Source organism: Bufo gargarizans, chromosome 4 (genome assembly GCF_014858855.1).
Source record: "Bufo gargarizans isolate SCDJY-AF-19 chromosome 4, ASM1485885v1, whole genome shotgun sequence".
NCBI classification, from domain to species: domain Eukaryota; kingdom Metazoa; phylum Chordata; class Amphibia; order Anura; family Bufonidae; genus Bufo; species Bufo gargarizans.
The window spans coordinates 376,566,597-376,588,751 of record NC_058083.1 but is presented as its reverse complement, the minus strand read 5'-3'; the positions used below and the strand labels follow the sequence as shown (position 1 = coordinate 376,588,751).

The window sequence follows — 22,155 nt, the reverse complement described above, 5'->3', positions numbered from 1 at the left end:
ACGTGCGAACCGTCATTGACTTCTATAGGCAGGCAAATTTTAAAACCCACAGGGACTCTTTCTGGCCACAATAGTGATGGAAAAGTTGTTTCAAGGGGACTAACACCTGGACTGTGGCATGCTGGAGGGGGATCCATTGCAAAACTCCCATGGAAAATTACATAGTTGACGCAGAGTTAGATTTTAATCCATAAAGGGCATAAATCACCTAACAATCCCAATTTTTTTTTAACTACGTGGTTTAAAACATCCAGTGTGTGTATACGATCAGGTAGGATGTTGTATCGATCAGGTAGTGTAAGGGTTACGCCCACTTCACAGACATTGACAGACCAAACGCCCCTTTTAATGCACCGCAAACAACCGCAAACAGTCCATTTGCCCAACCGCAAACTTCCCATTTGCACAAGGTTGGATGCCAAGCTAGCCATGTCCCATTGATGTCATTAAAGGTTTCTTCCTCCACTCAGCCACGTACAACACCAAGGGTCCCGGAAAGGTGAATTGAATTGATTTTTTGAATGGGGAGATGGTTAAAAAAAAGTGCTGGCTCCCTCCCCTTTGTTTGAATCCACGGTCACTGCGTCTGTGCCGTGCAATTTACTGTCCCACCCGATATGAGTGCTATTTTCTATAGTTCTCTCTTCTCATCAGTTTAATCCCTGTTACGTCCCCAATCTGGGGTCCATTTATTGAATCGATTTTTCGAACGGGGAGATGGTTAAAAAATTGCAGGCTCCCTCCCCTTTTTTTGAAATCATGCCACGGTCACTGCGTCTGTGCCGTGCAATTTACTGTCACACCCGATATGAGTGCTATTTTCTGTAGTACTATTCTCATCAGTTTAATCCCTGTTACGTGACGTCCCCAATCTGGGGTCCATTTATTAAATTGATTTTTCGAACGGGGAGATGGTTAAAAAAACGCTGTCTCCCTCCCCTTTGTTTGAATCCACGCCACGGTCACTGCGTCTGCGACGTGCCATTTACTGTAACTATTTTCTGTAGTACTATTCTCATCAGTTTAATCCCTGTTACGTCCCATATCAGGGTGGTATTGCCTTTTGTGGAAAAAAATTTAGGCCGGGTACCTTCGACTGCCTTCACAGTGACAGACCATTATCTGATACACCAAACTGAATTGATTTTAGGAACCGGGAGATGGAAAAAGCAGCTTGGTCGGTCCTCTTACTCCCAAGTTGGGGCACTGCGCGTGCACGGAGCAATGTGCTGTGACACCCTATATGAGTGGTGTCTTAACTAGTACTATTCCTATCAGTTTAATCCCTGTTACTGCCCCTATCCGGGGACGTGTGTCGAATTGATTAACCATTGTCAAATTAACAAACCAATACGACATCCTGGAATAATTTAGTTCTGAGCTCTGTACTTAATTTGTATTGAAATTGATGGGGATTTTTTAAATTGTCTGCATTATTTCTAATAAACTATTAAGAGACTTTATTATGATTTTTTTTATTTTATGTATTAAAAACCCACCCATACAACTTAAAAAATAAAATAAAAAAATGTTTTTCTATGTTTTTCAATTTTCTATGAAAAAACATCCAGCCGTCCCGATCGCTTTTGGTCTGATCATAATGAAGCAACGGCCTTATCATCTGGGGTGTGGCAACATTGCCAACACAGTCATAGAGGTGATGATCGCTTCATTGTTATACGCAAGCCCCTTCACCACAACAAGGTAACGATCACGAAAGGGGAATTGACACATGTATGTGCCTTTTTTTTGTTTTGTTTTTGCAGCCACAGTGCAGCACCAGAGGCCAGAAAAATTAGGCGTGTACACATGCCTGAAAAATAATGTTATTGTTGCAGCCGCTGTTGTAGCAGCGACCAGAAAAATTGATGTTTTCAAGGCAGAAAGGTGACTAAAACATTGCGGCTTGAACCCTAGTTAGTGGTGGAGAATTCACGAAAGTCATCCGGTATGCAGACATTAAATACAGCAGCGTGGGGACCATTTTGAGGCCAAGGCATGTCATCAGGCCTTTTGTTAGTTAAACGTATCCCCTACTGTCAGTCCCTTCGTTATCCATGCCTCATTCATCTTAATGAAGGTGAGGTAATCAACACTTTTTTGACCGAGGCGACTTCTTTTGTCAGTGACAATGCCTCCTGCTGCACTGAAGGTCCTTTCTGACAGGACACTTGAAGCGGGGCAGGCCAGAAGTTCTATCGCAAACTGGGATAGCTCAGGCCACAGGTCAAGCCTGCACACCCAGTAGTCAAGGGGTTAATCGCTCCTCAGAGTGTCGATATCTGCAGTTAAGGCGAGGTAGTCTGCCGCCTGTCGGTCGAGTCGTTCTCTAAGGCTGGATCCCGAAGGGCTGTGGCGATTTGTAGGACTGAAAAAGCTCTGCATGCCCTCCATCAACAACACATCTGTAAAGCGTCCTGTCCTTGCCGCCCTTATAAGCTATGTAAAGCATATTTTTTTTAGTTTGGTTTTGAACTGCTGCATCCTTTCTGACTTCCGGTAATTTGGTAACATTTCCGCCACTTTCTGCTTATACCGGGGGTCTAGTAGTGTGGCCACCCAGTACAGGTCGTTCTCCTTTATCCTTTTTATACGAGGGTCCCTCAACAGACATGACAGCATGAAAGACCCCATTTGCACAAGGTTGGATGCCGAGCTACTCATTTCCCGTTCCTCCTCACTGATGTCATTGACGGTCTGTTCTTCCCCCCCAGCCACGTACAACACCACGGGTCCCAGATAGGTGACAACAACGAGCACCCTGAGATGCCTGCTGTGGTTGGTCTTCCTCCTCCTCAAAGCCACATTCCTCCTCTGACTCCTCTTCCTCATACTCCTCTTGCAGCGTTGCCGCAGGTACGGCAAGCGATGATGACAAGGCTGTTTCTGGTGGTGATGGTGACCACAACTATTCCTCTTCCTCTTCACACTCATCTACAGCCTGATCCAGCACTCTTCGCAGGGCACGCTCCAGGAAGAAAACAAATGGGATGTGGTCGCTGATGGTGCCTTCGGTGCGACTGACTAGGTTTGTCACCTCCTCAAAAGGACGCATGAGCCTACAGGCATTGCGCATGAGCGTCCAGTAACGTGGCAAAAAAATTCCCAGCTCCGCAGAGGCTGTCCTAGCACCCCAGTCATACAAATACTCGTTGACGGCTTTTTCTTGTTGGAGCAGGCGGTCGAACATTAGGAGTGTTGAATTCCAACGTGTCGGGCTGTCGCAAATCAAGCGCCTCACTGGCATGTATTTTCGGCGCTGAATGTCTGAAAAGTGCGCCATGGTCGTGTAGGAACGCATGAAATGGCCACACACCTTCCTGGCCTGCTTGAGGACATCCTGTAAGCCTGGGTACTTAGACACAAAGCGTTGTACGATGAGATTCAACACATGTGCCATGCACGGCACATGTGACAACTTGCCCAAATTCAATGCCGCCAACAAATTGCTTCCATTGTCACACACCACTTTGCCGATCTCCAGTTGGTGCGGGGTCAGCCACTGATCCACATCAGGGCGGACAGGAGTGCTGGTCCGGTGTGGCTCTCTGCTTTCAGGCAAGTCAACCCCAGCATGACACTGTTGTATCCGGGATGTGGAATAGCCTCTGGGGAGATGGGGGGATTCAGTTGATGTGCAGCCAGACGCTGCAGCAGAAGAGGACTCAGCCGAGGAGGTTATGGAAGAGGATGGAGTAGGAGGAGTAGAGGAGGTGGCAGTAGGCCTGCCTGCAAGTCGTGGCGGTGTCACCAACTCCGCTGTAGAGCCACGCATTCCATGCTTGGCAGCCATCAGCAGGTTGACCCAATGCGCAGTGTACGTGATATACCTGCCCTGACCGTGCTTTGCAGACCAGGTGTCAGTGGTCAGATGGACCCTTGCCCCAACACTGTATGCCAGAGATGCCATGACTTCCTTTTCAATCACTGAGTAGAGGTTTGGGATTGCCTTATTAGAAAAAAAAAATTGTCCGGGTACATTCCAATAGCGACAAATTTATTTGAAGGCCTCAGACTCCACCAGCTAATATGGTAAAAGCGGGCGGGCTAAGAGTTCCGTCAAGCCAGCTGTCAGACGCCGGGCAAGGGGGTGACTCTGTGACATTGGCTTCTCACGCTCAAACATTTCCTTTACAGACATCTGACTGTCGGCAGATGAGATGGAACTGCTCAAGGTGAGAGGCGGAGAGGCGGGTGGTTGAGAGGGGGCAAGGAGGGCAGCAGTGGTTGACGTGGCTGAAGATGCTGGACCAGGAGGAGGATGGTGGCTTTGAGCTTGTGTGCTGCTTCTGCTCGTCATCATGTGTTGATCCCATAGGTGTTTGTGATGTGCGATCATGTGCCTTCGCAAAGCAGTTGTACCTAGGTGGGTGTTTGATTTCCCACGACTCAGTTTCTTTTGGCACAGGTTGCAAATGGCATCGCTGTTGTCAGAGGCAGACACACAAAAAAAAATGCCACACTGCTGAGCTTTGCAATGACGGCATTCTGGTGGTGGCAACAGCATGCGTTGATTGGCGTGCTGTCTGGCTGACCGCGAGTGCCAATGCATGCTGTCTGACTGTGCCACTAGCTCCTTGTGACGACCTCCCCCTGCTTCCAACTCGTCTCCTCCTTTTCTGTGTCTCCCCTTCTGAACTTTCCCCCTCTTCTTCTTCTCTTCGAGGATGCACCCACGTGGCATCCACGGACACATCGTCATCATCAACCACTTCACTTGTATCTGACACCTCAGCAAAGGAAGCAGCAGCGGGTACAACATCATCATCATCATCACACTGTACGTCCATGTGTGTAATGCTGCCTGATTGAGACATATCCCTGTTATCTACATCCCCCGGCAATAATGGGTGCGCATCACTAATTTCATCCAACTGATGTGTAAATAACTCCTTTGAGGGATCAAGTGAAGCGGCTGTGGTGGCTGTGGTGGTAGTGGTGGTGGTGGCGGTGGGGGGAGAGTGGTAACTTGAGAGCAGGTGACCAAAGCTGAGCTGGAGGAGGATGGTGCATCAAGGATCTTAGTGGAAGCTGTTCAAGATTGGGTGTCCTGTGTCAGCCAGTCAACTATTTTCTCTTTCTTTTTTTGGGGTTCAGGGTACGTGGCCTCTGAACACTGGGCATTATTCCAGGGCCAGTGGAAATCACATCACCACGAACACGACGGCCCCTGCGGCGTAGCCTGCCTCTGCCTGTCATTTTTTTATTAGATAAGTGTTACTATGTGTGCAAGGTACTGTGCCACCCTATATAAGTGGTGGGCAGTGGGCACAGTACAGTCTGTGTGGGCCTGACGCACACGGGCTTGCAAATGTGATTAGATCACAGAATATTTTTTATATAATTTTTTTTTCTGCAAGGTATTTGGGTGAATGACACCCTATAACGGTATGAGTGCAGGCCTAGCCACTAGCCAGTGGGCACAATACAGAATGTGTGGGCCTGACGCACACGGGCTTGCAAATGTGATTATATCACAGAAAATTTTTGAATAGAATTTTTTTTCCTGCAAGGTATTTGGGTGAATGACACCCTATAATGGTATGAGTGCAGGCCTAGCCACTAGCCAGTGGGCACAATACAGAATGTGTGGGCCTGACGCACACGGGCTTGCAAATGTGATTAGATCACAGAAATTTTTTTTATATAATTTTTTTTTCTGCAAGGTATTTGGGTGAATGACACCCTATAACGGTATGAGTGCAGGCCTAGCCACTAGCCAGTGGGCACAATACAGAATGTGTGGGCCTGACGCACACGGGCTTGCAAATGTGATTATATCACAGAAAATTTTTGAATATAATTTTTTTTCCTGCAAGGTATTTGGGTGAATGACACCCTATAATGGTATGAGTGCAGGCCTAGCCACTAGCCAGTGGGCACAATACAGAATGTGTGGGCCTGACGCACACGGGCTTGCAAATGTGATTAGATCACAGAAAATTTTTAAATATAATTTTTTTTTTCTGCAAAGTATTTGGGTGAATGACACCCTATAAAGGTATGAGTGCAGGCCTAGCCACTAGCCAGTGGGCACAATACAGAATGTGTGGGCCTGACGCACACGGGCTTGCAAATGTGATTATATCACAGAAAATTTTAAAATATATTTTTTTTTTCCTGCAAGGTATTTGGGTGAATGACACCCTATAACGGTATGAGTGCAGGCCTAGCCACTAGCCAGTGGGCACAATACAGAATGTGTGGGCCTGACGCACACGGGCTTGCAAATGTGATTAGATCACAGAAAAATTTTAAATATAATTTTTTTTCCTGCAAGGTATTTGAGTGAATGACACCCTGTAACGGTATGAGTGGAGGCCTAGCCACTAGCCAGTGGGCACAATAATGTATGTGTGGGCCTAATCACATTTGCAAGCCCATGTGCGTCAGGCCCACACAATACAGAATGTGTGGGCCTGATGCACATGGGCTTGCAAATGTGATTAGATCACAGAAACATTTTAAATAGAATTTTTTTTTTCCTGCAAGGTATTTGAGTGAATGACACTCTGTAACGGTATGAGTGCAGGCCTAGCCACTAGCCAGTGGGCACAATACAGTATGTGTGGGCCTGACACACACGGGCTTGCAAATGTGATTAGATCACAGAAATTTTTTAAATATAATTATTTTTTTCCTTCAAGGTATTTGAGTGAATGACACCCTGTAACGGTATGAGTGCAGGCCCTAGCCACTAGCCAGTGGGCACAATACAGTATGTGTTGGCCTGACACACACGGGCTTGCAAATGTGATTAGATCACAGATTATTTTTTTTATAATTTTATTTTTCTGCAAGGTATTTGAGTAAATGACACCCTGTAACGGTATGAGTGCAGGCCTAGCCAGTAGCCAGTGGGCACAATACAGTATGTGTTGGCCTGACACACATGTGCTTGCAAATGTAATTAGATCACAGATAAAATGTTATATAGAATTTTTATTTCTGCAAGGTATTTTCTGTCACACCCTGTATGAATGGTGTGCACTGTGCACACAGTGCTATCTATGACTGAGCCTGCAGCCTCTCACACACGGGCAGCCAGGCAACTGCAATATATATATATATATATATATATATATATAGATATATATATATATATATATATATATATATATATAGATATATATATATATATATATATAATAAAATAAATCACACTGATGTACCAGCCCTGAAAAGGGCTTTTTGGGGTGCTGTCAGGATGCTGTCCTTACAGCAGATGAGTTTGTGGACACCGAACACTGCCCTAGCTAACGCTTTCCCTAGCAGCTACACTCTCCCTCCTCTCACTGTGAATGCAGTTTTCGAATGAATCTAAAATGGATGCTGTCCAGGAGGTGGGAGGGTCTGGGATGGAGGGTCTGCTGCTGATTGGCTGGAATGTGTCTGCTGAATGTGAGGTACAGGGTCAAAGTTTACTCAATGATGATGTATAGGGGCGGACCGAACATCGCATATGTTCGCCCGCAGCGGCGAACGCGAACAAGAACTTTGGATTCTGTTGGATTCTGTGGCTAGAGGTACATTAGGCGGTCACAGGTTAAATATGTAACTGTAGGCCAGTACAGGCCCCAAAAATTAGCTAATAGGCATTACCTGACAGCAAAAAACTTTGGATTCTGTGGCTGGAGGTACATTAGGTGGTCACAGGGTGAATATGTAACTGTCGGCCAGTATAGGCCCCAAAAATTAGCCCATAGGCATTCACCTGACAGCAAAGAATTTCGGATTCTGTGGCTGGAGGTACATTAGGCAGTCACAGGATAAATATGCAACTGTCGGCTAGTACAGGCTCCAAAAATTAGGCATCCAACAGACTTAAAAGACCTTTTATGCCGATGTATTTACCTATAACAGGGATCATGATTTGTTCTGGGTGGTGGCGGATATTTGTGGGCTGTCATGAGGAAATTCAAACAAACATGGTCGACTCGTCACATGTGTTGAATTCCTCCAAGATCCATGCCTCATTCATTTTTAGAAATGTGAGGTAGTCCACACTGTCGTGAGCTAGGCGAGTGCGCTTATCGGTCACTATCCCCCCTGCTGCGCTGAACGTCCTGTCGGACAGGACACTGGACGAGGGGCAAGCCAACAGTTCCATGGCAAATTGTGCCAGCTCTGGCCACAGGTCCAGCCTGCACACCCAGTAGTGTGCCATGCACGGCATGTGTGTCATTTTGCCCTGTTTCAGCATGCTCAGCAGATTGACACCGTTGTCGCACACAACTTTACCAACTGTCAAATTGAGCGGGGTTAGCCACTGATCTGCCTGTGACCGCAAAGCTGAAAGGAGTGCAGAACTGGTGTGGCTCTTGGCTTCCAAGCACAACAGACGCGGCACAGCATGGCAACGTCTCACCTGGCATGTCAAATAGGTTTTGGGGATCTTGGGGGGCGCAGCAGAAGAGACAGTAGCAGTGGAAAAGGAGGAGTCAGCCAAGGAGGAGAGGGAGGATGGAGTAGGAGAAGGAGAAGAAAAGGCAGGCCTGCATGCAATTCGTGGAGGTAACACCAAACCTACACGGGTGCCATGGGTTGCATGCTTGATGGCCGTCAGAAGGTTCACCCAGTGAGCAGTAAAAGTTATGTACCTTCCCTGCCCGTGTTTGCTAGACCACATGTCTGTGGTCAGATGTATCTTAGTACCGATACTGTGTGCCAGAGATACATTCACTTGCCACTGAACGTGGCCTCCTGTGCACTGTAAGTTCTGCCTGCTTCTACTCCTTCTCCTCCCTATCTGCTGCTCCGTCTCTCCCTCTGAACTCCCCTCCTCTTCCTCTCTTGTGGGCACCAACATGACGTACATCGACACGTCATCATTGGATTCAGCACCTTCACCACCACTGAAATTAGAGATCTCAGAGTAGGCAGCAACAGTAGGGGCCACCCTCCTTGGGCTGATATGAATACTGTCGTCAGACTGCTGGGTGGCGACCGTTGATACCTCATCTTCCTGATCCGATGCCAATAATGACTGCACATCGGTAAGGTCTTGTAATTCGTCTGAATCAAGCGGATATGGTGGTGGTGATGTCTTTGGGGTTGCACACAACAGAGAGTGAAGAGGGTACAGATAGAGAGGATGAGGAGGGTGCAGAAGTAGAAGGCTGAGTGAGCACTCAATCAAGTCTGGTGCGCCCTTTCACGTAATCGCACACACCTTCTGCAACTTCCCACTTAGGCTCCGGCCTGGTGCACCTGCCTGACCCCTACCACCCCTGTGGAATGGTCTGCCTCTTCCTCTGCCTGTCATTTTCAAAATGACCCTGTGACAAAAGTCCCTATAGAAGTTTTTTTTTTGGGGGGGGGCGACTGGTAAATCACACCAGTAGAAATTATTTCTTCTAATAGTGTTAAATGCACTATATAGAAAATATATTATTGGTATATAACATCCCTGCTTCAATCAGTTTTTTTGGGGGGCAAATTGTGGTTTTTCACACCAGTAGAAATTATTTCTTCAAATAGTGTTTGTCACTATGTGTAGATGCGGTAACGCAGCAAAACCGCAGAGAAATGCTGCGCTACCTAAATGCACTATATGGAACATACACTCACCTAAAGAATTATTAGGAACACCTGTTCTATTTCTCATTAATGCAATTATCTAGTTAACCAATCACATGGCAGTTGCTTCAATGCATTTAGGGTTATGGTCCTGGTCAAGACAATCTGCTGAACTCCAAACTGAATGTCAGAATGGGAAAGAAAGGTGATTTAAGCAATTTTGAGCGTGGCATGGTTGTTGGTGCCAGACGGGCCGGTCTGAGTATTTCACAATCTGTTCAGTTACTGGGATTTTCACGCACAACCATTTCTAGGGTTTACAAAGAATGGTGTGAAAAGGGAAAAACATCCAGTATGCGGCAGTCCTGTGAGCGAAAATGCCTTGTTGATGCTAGAGGTCAGAGGAGAATAAGCTGACTAATTCAAGCTGATAGAAGAGCAACATTGACTGAAATAACCACTGGTTACAACTGAGGTATGCAGCAAAGCATTTGTGAAGCCACAACACGCACAACCTTGAGGCGGATGGGCTACAACAGCAGAAGACCCCACCGGGTACCACTCATCTCCCCTACAAATAGGAAAAAGAGGCTACAATTTGCACAAGCTCACCAAAATTGAACTGTTGAAGACTGGAAAAATGTTGCCTGGTCTGATGAGTCTCGATATCTGTTGAGACATTCAAATGGTAGTTTCCGAATTTGGCGTAAACAGAATGAGAACATATATCCATCATCTGATGGCTACTTCCAGCAGGATAATGCACCATGTCACAAAGCTCGAATCATGTCAAATTGGTTTCTTGAACATGACAATGAGTTCACTGTACTAAAATGGCCCCCACAGTCGCCAGATCTCAACCCAATAGAGCATCTTTGGGATGAGGTGGAGCGGGAGCTTCGTGCCCTGGATGTGCATCCCTCAAATCTCCATCAACTGCAAGATGGTATCCTATCAATAGGGGCCAACATTTCTAGAGAATGCTATCAGCACCTTGTTGAATCAATGCCATGTAGAATTAAGGCAGTTCTGAAGGCAAAAGGGGGTCCAACACCGTATTAGTATGGTGTTCCTAAAAATTCTTTAGGTGAGTGTATATTATTGGTATATAAAATCCCTGCTTCAATCAGTTTTTTGGGGGGCAAGTGGTAAATCACACCAGTAGAAATGATTTGTTCCAATAGCGTTTGGCACTCTGTGTGGCTGCAGTATCGCAGCAGAACCGCACACAACTGCTGCACAATACAATTGCACTATAATATACTTTCTATACCAGTCCTTAAAAGGACTTTTGTGGCCCTATTAGCTAGCTATTTGTGTCCCTAAAAGTCTGTCCCTGCTCCACACAGCAACCTCTCCCTACACTGGCAAAAGACTGAATGTAAAATGGCACCCAGATCAGGTTTATTTATAAGGTAGGGGGTAAGTCCATGTGCTGAAACGTCTTAATTTGGCTGTCCTGTACCACCTGATGGATGTGTCATGGTTCAAAGTTCTTCACAATGTAAAAGAATATGGAGGGCGCGAATATCGCCATATGTTCGCATGTTCGGCTAATCGTGAACGTGCAAAGTTCACCATGAAACGACCGCCGGGCGAATCGCAAGGCCATCTCTAGTGAGTGGACCTCCTGAGCCATAGCTGGGTATAGAGGGTGTGATAGACATATTTTGTCCTTTTTTCTCCAAATTCCATGTTCATCAGGTTTGGTTACTTGTTTTGCCCAAAGTTCTTTTTCCTCAGGAGGAGCTTGTTCGAGCATTCTTTGAAATGCACTTACTGAAATGTCCTCAGGTCTCAAGGCTCTCACCGGGGTGGCGTCAGCATTTAGTGGCTGAAGTGCAGCTCATTTGGCTGTCTTGTCTGCTCGGTCATTGCCTTCTGCTTCCACTGTGGTACATCTTGTATGAGCCTTTACCTTAATGATAGCAACCTCCTCTGACATTAACAGAGAGTTCATAAGTTCAAATACAGAGTCTTTATTTTTAATTGGCTGGCCTACTGATGTTAGAAACTCTCTAGCGTGCCATATGAGTCCATAGTCATGTGCAATACTAAAATCATACCTTAAGTCCGTGTTGATGTTCACCTTCTTCTCCTTTGCCAATTTACACACCTCAGTGAGTGCCTTCAGTTCCACCTCTTTGCTGACATGTGAGGTGGGAGTGGTTCAGCCTTCTCTATCTCATGCTGTGTGACCACTGCATATCCAGTGTGGAACTGACCGTCCTCTCCAATGAACCTGCTTCTATCTACAAAATACTCAAAATCAGGGTTTTCAAGGGGGCTTTCATGTACATGATTAAATTCTGACGTTTCTTGTTGCATTAATTGTACACAGGCATGGGGATCATGGTCTATGATGTCATTTAGGAGGCTGCCTATAACTTCTATGCCCCCTTCCCCCATTTCTGAATCTGTGATTGGTAAACAAGTAGCAGGATTCAGAGTAGTACATCTTTTGAAAGAAATATTAGCCTCCAGTGTGCACTCCTCATACCTGCTAAGTTTCCTAGGCATAGAAATATGCTTAGGTTGAACCTGTGTTAATATGCACTGTATGTCATGAGGTGTTTGTACAATCATTGGGGAGTCTAACACAATTCCAACGGCTTTTTCTATCATTGCCTGCACTGCCGCAACTGCCCTGACACAGGAGGGGGCACCTCTGGATACAGGATCTAATCTAGCTGAAAAGTATGCCACTGGCCGCTGGCGGTCACCATGTTTCTGAGTCAGTACAGTCGTGCTGTGACCCTGCATTTCTGAGCAGAACAACTGGAAATTCTCTTCATATTTTGGAATACCCAGGGCTGGGGCCGAGGTTATGCACACTATTAATGTATAAAAATTATTCACTGCTTCTTCTGTAAGGTGAAATGGTTCAGAAGACAGACAATCATATAATGGCTGCATTAGCATGGAGGAGTTCCGAGCTCCCTGAGGCAGGACAGTCCAAGTATACTGGTTACCCTTTAAAAGTAAAAGCAAACAGATACTGACATTCAGGGTGCAGTGGGACACTAAAGAAAGAATTTGCCAGGCCTATCACTGTGAAACATGTGGCAGTGGATGGAACTTGTGACAGTAGGGTATGTGGGTTTGACAGTATTGGAGTTTGTAAAACTGTCACCTTGTTAACTTCTCTAACATCATGAACCATCCTGTAACTGACAGACTGTCCTTTAACTGGTTTCTTCTTTATTGGGAACAGCAGGGTGTTAGCAGGAGATACTGTTTTTATCAAGACACCGGCCTGGAGGAAAGCATTCATTTGACTGACCACTGATATCACCTGGGCATGACTGAGGGGGTACTGCTTTACTTGAGGGGGCCGACATCCTGGATTAAGATACACTGTGACCAGAGACACAGGGAGTTTCCCTATGTCTTTTTTAGATGTTTCCCACAAATTCTTTGGTACCACCTCAAGAAAAGCCTGGTCTACAAGAGTTAATTCTGATGGCTCTGTCTCAGGCAGGGCCAGTGTCGCTATTAAGGGACATAATACTTCCTCTGGGGCCCCAAAATCTACACGGGTAGTGCCATCGGGATCAAAGTGTATGTGGGCTCCCAGTGCTTGCAAAACATCAGTCCCTAAAAGAGGTTCTGGCAGGTTTTCTTTAACTAACAATTGGGTAACAACCGTACTGTCTTTTATGTTTAGTTTAACTGGCTCAGATTCACGGACAAAAACTGTTTCTCCTGTAAATCCCAACGCCGCTACATAACTTATGTGGTCTCAAGAAACTCTGGTCTACTTGAGTTTTGGATGCACCCATGTCAACCAGGAATGGTACTGCCTTTCTGTTTCTGAGTATACAAAAATCTACCTTGCACAACCTCTCCATCCCTCAGTTTCAACCTCACATGCTATTTTTATCCATGTATCAACCACTTATTCACATCCACTATCCTTTATTTAACCACAATGAGTTCTAATGAATCTTTCCCAGACTTATCCAACACGCTATCCACATTCTTCAAACCCTCTTTACCTCCCCTTTCCTTCACCAATGTTTTGGCTGTCTTATAACATTCAGGTTTACTGAAATTTTTCCCCATTGCTCTTCAACTGTATCATAACAAATATAGAAAGTAACACAATTCAGACATCTATTGCCCCACAGATTCATCAGAACTTTCTCACTATTCACCTAGTGTACTCTGTTTCTGAGATTTCCCTTTCTTTAATGTTCTGCAATTTTCCACCACCAAGGGGGTGAAAATTGAAACTAATGATTTGATTTGTTATTCACAAAAGGCAATACTTCTGCACTATACTAACAAAATTCTAATAATTAAAAAGTTTCTGCAGCAGCTTATCTGAAAGTTAGCATTCCCTAGCACCGCATCTGTAAAGCTACAGGGAACGCTGATAAGGGAGCGAGGGAGTGGTTACCTTGGCCTTGCAGCTAGGAACATTTGATCGATATACACAGAGACTCCCTACATCCTGCCAGCTGACTCATTTGCACAAGATAAAAGAAATACTCATACAAAATGGATTCTCATCCCTCACAGTTACATGGTGATAATTGTTTCCATGCTGCCTCGTATTGAATAACCTGTCAAAAAAATTGTACACATCACTTCAGATCACATCACTTCCAGATAAGTTACTAACACAAAATAAATTCATTTTGGTATGATCCTTTTGGTTTAAGAAAAAAAAAATCCTGGGAAATTTACAGGGAAATAAATAAAACACTTACATGATGGCTCCTTTTAAGCTTTTCAGCTACAGAGTGATGAATTCTAGGGCTCCTTTTCTGTCATCCAAGATGGTTACACTGCTTTTCTTACTACCACACTGTGCATCAGCAGTTGAGGCAGCAACAGACTGGCCCATTAGAGCACCAGAGGATCAAACTCTGATATCATCTTGAGGCACAAAGGTCCAAGAGAAAAATATATTTGGAGTGGCCTTTGGAGCCACTCACTTGCTACTAGGGTATATTTCTTAAAATCAAAATCTATTAGACTTAATTGATGATATGGGTTTGGGCCATTATGATGATAATTTCCTCTGGTTGCAGCAACCCCAGTCTAACCCTGTGTCCAGGACACGTTCTGTTTGTTCAGCCCTGCTTTTGTATTTGCTAGTAGTGATTATGTGAGCAGTGCTGGTCACTCCAAGGGCACCAAGAAATGTCTTGGGTTTTTAAAACCAAGTACTCATCATGTAGACTGAAAAGTGGTGCTGCCATCTTGGATGACAAAAGAGAACCCTGGGAATTGGGGGATCTAACATACATTAGTAACATAGTTTGTAAGGCTGAAAAAAGACATCAGTCCATCCATTTCAGCCTGTTATCCTTCAAGTTGATCCAGAGGAAGGTGGAAGCCAATTTAAGGGGAATTTTTTTCCCTGACTCCAATCAGGCAATCATAATAACTCCCTGGATCAATGACTCTTCTCCAGAAATATAATAACTATAACCGGTAATATTAGTTTCCAGCTGAAAAGATTACAAGGGCACCAAATAAGTGTTCTGTCAATTCCCAATTTAATGTAATTTTTATTTTATTTTTTCTTGAAGTGGAGGGTCACTTTAAGTGAACATTTATTAATAGATAGTTACTGTTCATGTTTAATTCTGTCTGCTTATACAAGATCACAGACTACTACTGGTATCTTCAGACCAGCAAAGGGATGCATTGGAACCACAGTTATTCAAATATAGTGTATGTGTTCAATGTACACTAGTCACAAAAATTTAGGAATATTTAAGGATAAATCTAAAATACACTCTAACCTTAATAGGTGAACTTAATGTGACCTTCAATAAACTTCTGAATGCACATGTCTAAGGCCTAGTTCACACTTCAGTGTTTGGTCAGTGATTTCCATCAGTGATTTGTGAGCCAAAACCAGAAGTGGAGCCTCCATAGACATTAGGTAGAAGGGAAAGATCTGCTCCTGTTCTATGTTTAGAGCTGCACCTGGTTTTGGCTCACAAATCACTGATGGAAATCACTGACTACACTGAAGTGTGAACGAGGCCTGACTGTTCCATGATTCAGTACTTTTTGCACAATTTGATGTTCTCTAATAAGGAGCTTAATGGCAAAATTCACAACAGTTGTTAGCTCCATGAATCGCCCAATGCATTTCTTGGATCAGTTAGAATTGGTATCTGAATGGAGCCTTACAGGGGGGTGATCAATCACAAGGGGGTGATCACCCATATAGACTTCCTGATCACCCCCCTGTCATTTATCACCCCCCCTGTCATTGATCACCCCCCTGTAAGGCTCCATTCAGATGTCCGTATGATTTTTACGGATCCACAGATACATGGATCGGATCCGCAAAACACATACGGACGTCTGAATGGAGCCTTACAGGGGGGGTGATCAATCACAAGGGGGTGATCACCCATATAGACTTCCTGATCACCCCTCTGTCATTGATCACCCCCCTGTAAGGCTCCATTCAGATGTCCGTATGATTTTTACGGATCCACAGATACATGGATCGGATCCGCAAAACACATACGGACGTCTGAATGGAGCCTTACAGGGGGGGTGATCGCCCATATAGACTTCCTGATCACCCCCCTGTCATTGATCACCCCCCTGAAAGGCTCCATTCAGACGTCCGCATGATTTTTACGGATCCACAGATACATGGATCGGATCCGCAAAACACATACGGACGTCTGAATGGAGCCTTACAGGGAGGTGATCAATGACAAGGGGGTGATCACCCATATAGACTTCCTGATCACCCCCCTGTCATTGATCACCCCCCTGTAAGGCTCCATTCAGACGTCCGTATGATTTTTACGGATCCACGGATACATGGATCGGATACGCAAAACGCATACGGACGTCTGAATGGAGCCTTACAGGGGGGTGATCAATGACAGGGGGGTGATCACCCATATAGACTCCCTGATCACCCCCCTGTCATTGATTACCCCCCTGTAAGGCTCCATTCAGACGTCCGTATGCGTTTTGCGGATCCGATCCATGTATCCGTGGATCCGTAAAAATCATACCGACGTCTGAATGGAGCCTTACAGGGGGGTGATCAATGGAAGGGGGGTGATCACCCCATATAGACTCCCTGATCAACCCCCTGTCATTGATCACCCCCTGTAAGGCTCCATTCCGAAATTTTTTTGGGCCCAGGTTAGCGGAAATTTTTTTGTTTTTGTTTTTTCTTACTAAGTCTCATGTTCTACTAACTTGTGTCAAAAAATAAAATCTCACATGAACTCACCATACCCCTCACGGAATCCAAATGCATAACATTTTTTAGACATTTATATTCCAGACTTCTTCTCACGCTTTTGGGCCCCTAAAGTATAAATACCCCACATGTGACCCCATTTCGGAAAGAAGACACCCCAAGGTATTCCGTGAGGGGCATATCGAGTCCATGAAAGATTGAAATTTTTGTCCCAAGTTAGCGGAAAGGGAGACTTTGTGAGAAAAAAATAATAAAAATCAATTTCCGCTAACTTGTGCCCCAAATTTTTTTTTCTATGAACTCGCCATGCCCCTCATTGAATACCTTGGGGTGTCTTCTTTCCAAAATGGAGTCACATGTGGGGTATTTATACTGCCCTGGATTTTTAGGGGCCCGAAAGCGTGAGAAGAAGTCTGGGATCCAAATGTCTAAAAATGCCCTCCTAAAAGGAATTTGGGCCGCTTTGCGCATCTAGGCTGCAGAAAAGTGTCACACATCTGGTATTGCTCAGGAGAAGTTGGGCAATGTGTTTCGGGGTGTCATTTTACATATACCCATGCTGGGTGAGATAAATATCTTGGTCAAATGCCAACTTTGTATAAAAAAATGGGAAAAGTTGTGTTTTGCCAAGATATTTCTCTCACCCAGCATGGGTATATGTAAAATGACACCCCAAAACACATTCCCCAACTTCTCCTGAGTATGGCGATACCAGATGTGTGACACTTTTTTGCCGCCTAGATGGGCAAGGTATTCCCTGAGGGGCATGGCGAGATCCTAAAATGTTTTTTTTTTGTCACAAGTTAGTGGAAAATGCTGAATTTTTTTTTCTTACGAAGTCTCATATTCCACTAACTTGTGACAAAAAAAAAAATTCTAGGAACTCGCCATGCCCCTCACGGAATACCTTGGGGTGTCTTCTTTCCAAAATGGGGTCACTTGTGGGGTAGTTATACTGCCCTGGCAATTTAGGGGCCCTAATGTGTGGTAAGTAGTTTGAAATCAAAATCTGTTAAAAATGGCTGGTGAAATCCTAAAGGTGCTCTTTGGAATGTGTGCCCCTTTGCCCACCTAGGCTGCAAAAAAGTGTCACACATCTGGTATCACCGTACTCAGGAAAAGTTGGGGAATGTGTTTTGGGGTGTCATTTTACATATACCCATGTAAAAATATCTTGGCAAAAGACAACATTTCCCATTTTTTTATACAAAGTTGGCATTTGACCAAGATATTTATCTCACCCAGCATGGGTATATGTAAAATGACACCCCAAAACACATTCCCCAACTTCTCCTGAGTACGGCGATACCAGATGTGTGACACTTTTTTGCAGCCTAGGTGGGCAAAGGGGCACACATTCCAAAGAGCACCTTTCGGATTTCACCAGCCATTTTTTACAGATTTTGATTGCAAACTACTTCTCTTGCATATGGGCCCCTAAAATGCCAGGGCAGTATAACTACCCTACAAGTGACCCCATTTTGGAAAGAAGACACCTCTGTGTATTCTGTGAGAGGCATGGCGAGTTCCTTGAATTTTATTTTTTTTTGTCACAAGTTAGTGGAATATGAGACTTTGTAAGAAAAAAATTTAATAAAAAATAAATCATCATTTTCCGCTAACTTCTGACAAAAAATAAAAAGTTCTTTGAACTCACTAATCAGTGAATACCTTAGGGTGTCTACTTTCCAAAATGGGGTCATTTGTGGGGTGTTTGTACTGTCTGGGCATTGTAGAACCTCAGGAAACATGACAGGTGCTCAGAAAATCAGAGCTGTTTCAAAAAGCGGAAATTCACATTTTTGTACCATAGTTTGTAAAAGCTATAACTTTTACCCAAACCTTTTTTTTTACCCAAACCTTTTTTTTTATCAAAGACATGTAGAACAATAAATTTTGCGAAAAATGTATATATTGATGTCGTTTTTTTGCAAAATTTTACAACTGAAAGTGAAAAATGACCTTTTTTTGCAAAAAATCTTTAAATTTCGATTAATAACAAAAAAAGTAAAAATGTCAGCAGCAATGAAATACCACCAAATGAAAGCTCTATTAGTGAGAAGAGAAGGAGGTAAAATTCATTTGGGTGGTAAGTTGCATGACCGAGCAATAAACGGTGAAAGTAGTGTAGTGCAGAAGTGTAAAAAGTGGCCTGGTCATTAAGGGGGTTTTAGCTAGCGGGGTTGAAGTGGTTAAAGGCATTGCTTACCCTCCCCAAAAAAATTGAAATTGCCAGGAAACTGACAGAAAGAAAACACTCACCTATTCCATGGCGCTCTCTGTTCCAGCACCAAGGTTCCCAAGCCTCCACTGCAAAAGCTGCTCATATCACTACTGAGGAAAATGGATGGTTGCAGAAGTATATGTGACCATAGACAGGACTTAATACTTTTGGTACACTAGGGACCAATAGTATCCTTGATGGGAGCTATAGAGCTGTAATAGCAGGATTCAGTAGGTGTTTTTTGTTTTTTTCGTTCTTAGAACCATTTTCTCAGTCCTTTCAAAAATGTTTGGGGGATCAGATAAACCATTTAAATTAGCAGTAACCATTTAAATTTGAACCATTTTCTCAGCCCTTTCAAAAATGTTTGGGGGATCAGATAAACCATTTAAATTAGCAGAACCGTCTATATATTTCTTAAAACATAAGCAGAAATGGACATGTGTAGAGTTATTATGGTAACCTGCAGTGAATTAACATGATACTGGTTGATTATTATTATATGACATTTATTGTTGCACAATCTAAACTTTATTGCAACCAATAACACTATATTATTATTCTTGTTTGCTAATAGGTATAGTTTACTAATTACCTCAGCAATTCTGGGTATTGGAGGAGGACCACTTTGGGCATCAAAATGTACTTATCTCACTATTAGTGGGATTACCTATGCAAAGCAGACTGGCAAAGAGAGAATGGATATTGTGAACCAATACTTTGGCTTATTTTTCTTAATATATCAGTCATCTGGCATTTGGGGAAATCTTATTTCATCTCTAGTACTCAACCAAAATCCCAATAAAGGTAAATTCATATATGATATTACCATAAAGATCTGAAAATAAAATACAGGCTTAGTAATTTTCTAGTTTCATATTTAATATCTTGTGCTAAAATTACAAAATGCCTTTTTTCTAATTTCTGTTGATACTGAGAAGGCATTTGACAGGATGCACTGAGAGTTCCTAGAGGCGGTGAATATTTGTGTAAATGGGATATTGTCCTCCGCTTTTCAGATTAAAAGTAGAACTCATCAGGACTCTTCAGAGCAACCTGAATGTTCAGGGTTGCTATTACTGTTGAGCAAATTGCAGTCCATGAAGTGAACTTCGATCCGAATTTCAGGGAAAATTTAATTTATCGTAAAGCCAAATTTCCTCATGCTTTGTAGTAGTGAATTGATTTTCCCTGAATGGCGTTAAAAAATAAATTAAAGAAAACATACTTAGCTTATCCATTTGAGCGAGAAGAGGCGTCTGCTAGAAATCTAGTGCTTGATGATGTATGATGTAAGCATTAGTGTTGATCATGAATATTCAAATTGCAAATTTTTATCGCGAATATAGGCACTTTGAGAATTTGCAAATATTTAGAATATAGTAATATATATTTGTAATTTTGAATATTCGAGATTTTTTTTTAAAATCAGTACACATGGATCACTCCCTGCTTCCAGCTTGTGGGCCAATAAGAAGGCTGCAGTAGTGTTGATTGCGAATTTTCGTAATGCAAATTTTCGTAATGCAAATTTTCGTAATGCAAATTTTCTATTGCCAAGTAAAAACATGATTCCTCCCTACTTCTTGCTTTTGGGCCAATGCGTCATTGGCCCACAAGCAACTTAAGCAGGGAGGAATCATGACTTTAGATGGAAAAAATGACAAATATTCTAAAAAACTAATATATAGCACTATATTAAATATATTTGTTTTTCGAATATTCATAAAATCTAAAGCAAGAATATATAGCAATATAGCGAATATTTGAAAAAAATATATAATATAGAACAATTTAGATAATATTATAGCACTATATTAGCTAAATTGCTCTACATTTGTTTTTTCGAATATTCGTAATATTCTAAAACAAGAATATATAGCAATACAGTGAATATTTGAAAGATTGGAAAAAAACTATTAAAAAAATGATTATAGCACTATATTAGCTAAATTGCTTTACATTAGTTTTTTTCAAATATTCGCTATATTGCTATATATTCTTGTTTTAGAATATTACGAATATTCAAAAAAACTAATGTGTTCGATATAGTGCTATATATTCATCTTTAGAATATTTCAAATTTTTCTCATCTAAAGTCATGATTCCTCCCTGCTTAAGTTGCTTGTGGGCCAATGACTCATTGGCCCACAAGCAAGAAGCAGGGAGGAATCATGTTTTTACTCAGAAATTGAAAAATTTGCTATAAAAATTTGCATTATGAAAATTTGCATTTTTGCATATTATGCAATCATTTCCTTGCTGATTTTTCAAGTTAAAATTTTTTTGAATATAACAAATATTTGAATTTGCGAATATTCTACGAATATTTTATAAAATATTCGCAAAATATCGCCAATTCGAATATGACCCCTGCTGCTCATCACTAGTAACCATGCAGGTCGATATAATGAAGTCAACACTGGCTGTGCGAGATTTTGCACTAGATCTTCAATCAAGATGGCGGCGGCCGACTCTTCGTGATCAAATGGATAAGACAAGTATGATTTAGTTTATTTTTTTATGTTGCACTTTAATGTTAATGTCAAATGCTGCAATCAGCTATGAATGTGGCATCTTAGGGGTACAATGATGGGGGGCAGTGCAAATGCTGCTCCCTGTCATTGCACACACTACTTACACAGAAATGTGATTTGTGACAAATTAATTTGTCAAAAAGTGAATTTTTTTGTTTAAAAAAAAGAAGGCAAATCAAATTTTTTCAATACTTTGCTCATCACTAGTTGCCATTACAAAACTGCCTTATATACAGATGACCATCTCCTGCATGTGTTAAAATTTTGGTAAGATTTGATCATCTAAGTAATGTTAAAGTAAATTATTTCAAATCTAGGGTCCTTAAAGGGATTGTCCCATGAAGAATATTGTTTTTAATTAAATCCAACCCATAGTTTTAAAAATTTCTGTATTTAAACGTATCCCAGGATACTTCAGGAATAATGTTAGTATAGAACCTCTTGCTTTTTCTATTGAGCAGCTTTCTGTGTCCACCTTAGAAAACATGCTGAATTGGACACGCAGCCCACATGCACAGTCATGTCTCTTTCTCTGCTCCTTTAGGTATGCAGAGGGATCCATAGTGTCATGAGCTGGCTGCTCCTGATGCTTCAGCATCTTTCCTGCTTCTCAGACAAGATGACGAGCAAGTTAAAACAAAGGGAGGGAGACAGAGTTAATGTGATTGCAATCA

The 22,155-nt window shown here is 42.8% G+C and overlaps 1 protein-coding gene across 1 annotated transcript in view; it reads left to right on the top strand.

The window, feature by feature from the left end:
* LOC122935109 (protein unc-93 homolog A-like) overlaps nt 1-22,155 on the top strand; it is a 339,330-nt gene that overhangs the window by 34,969 nt on the left and 282,206 nt on the right. The window contains exon 3 of the mRNA XM_044290869.1: nt 19,522-19,751. Within this exon, the coding sequence (XP_044146804.1) occupies nt 19,522-19,751 (230 nt within the window). The remainder of the gene's footprint in view (nt 1-19,521; nt 19,752-22,155) is intronic.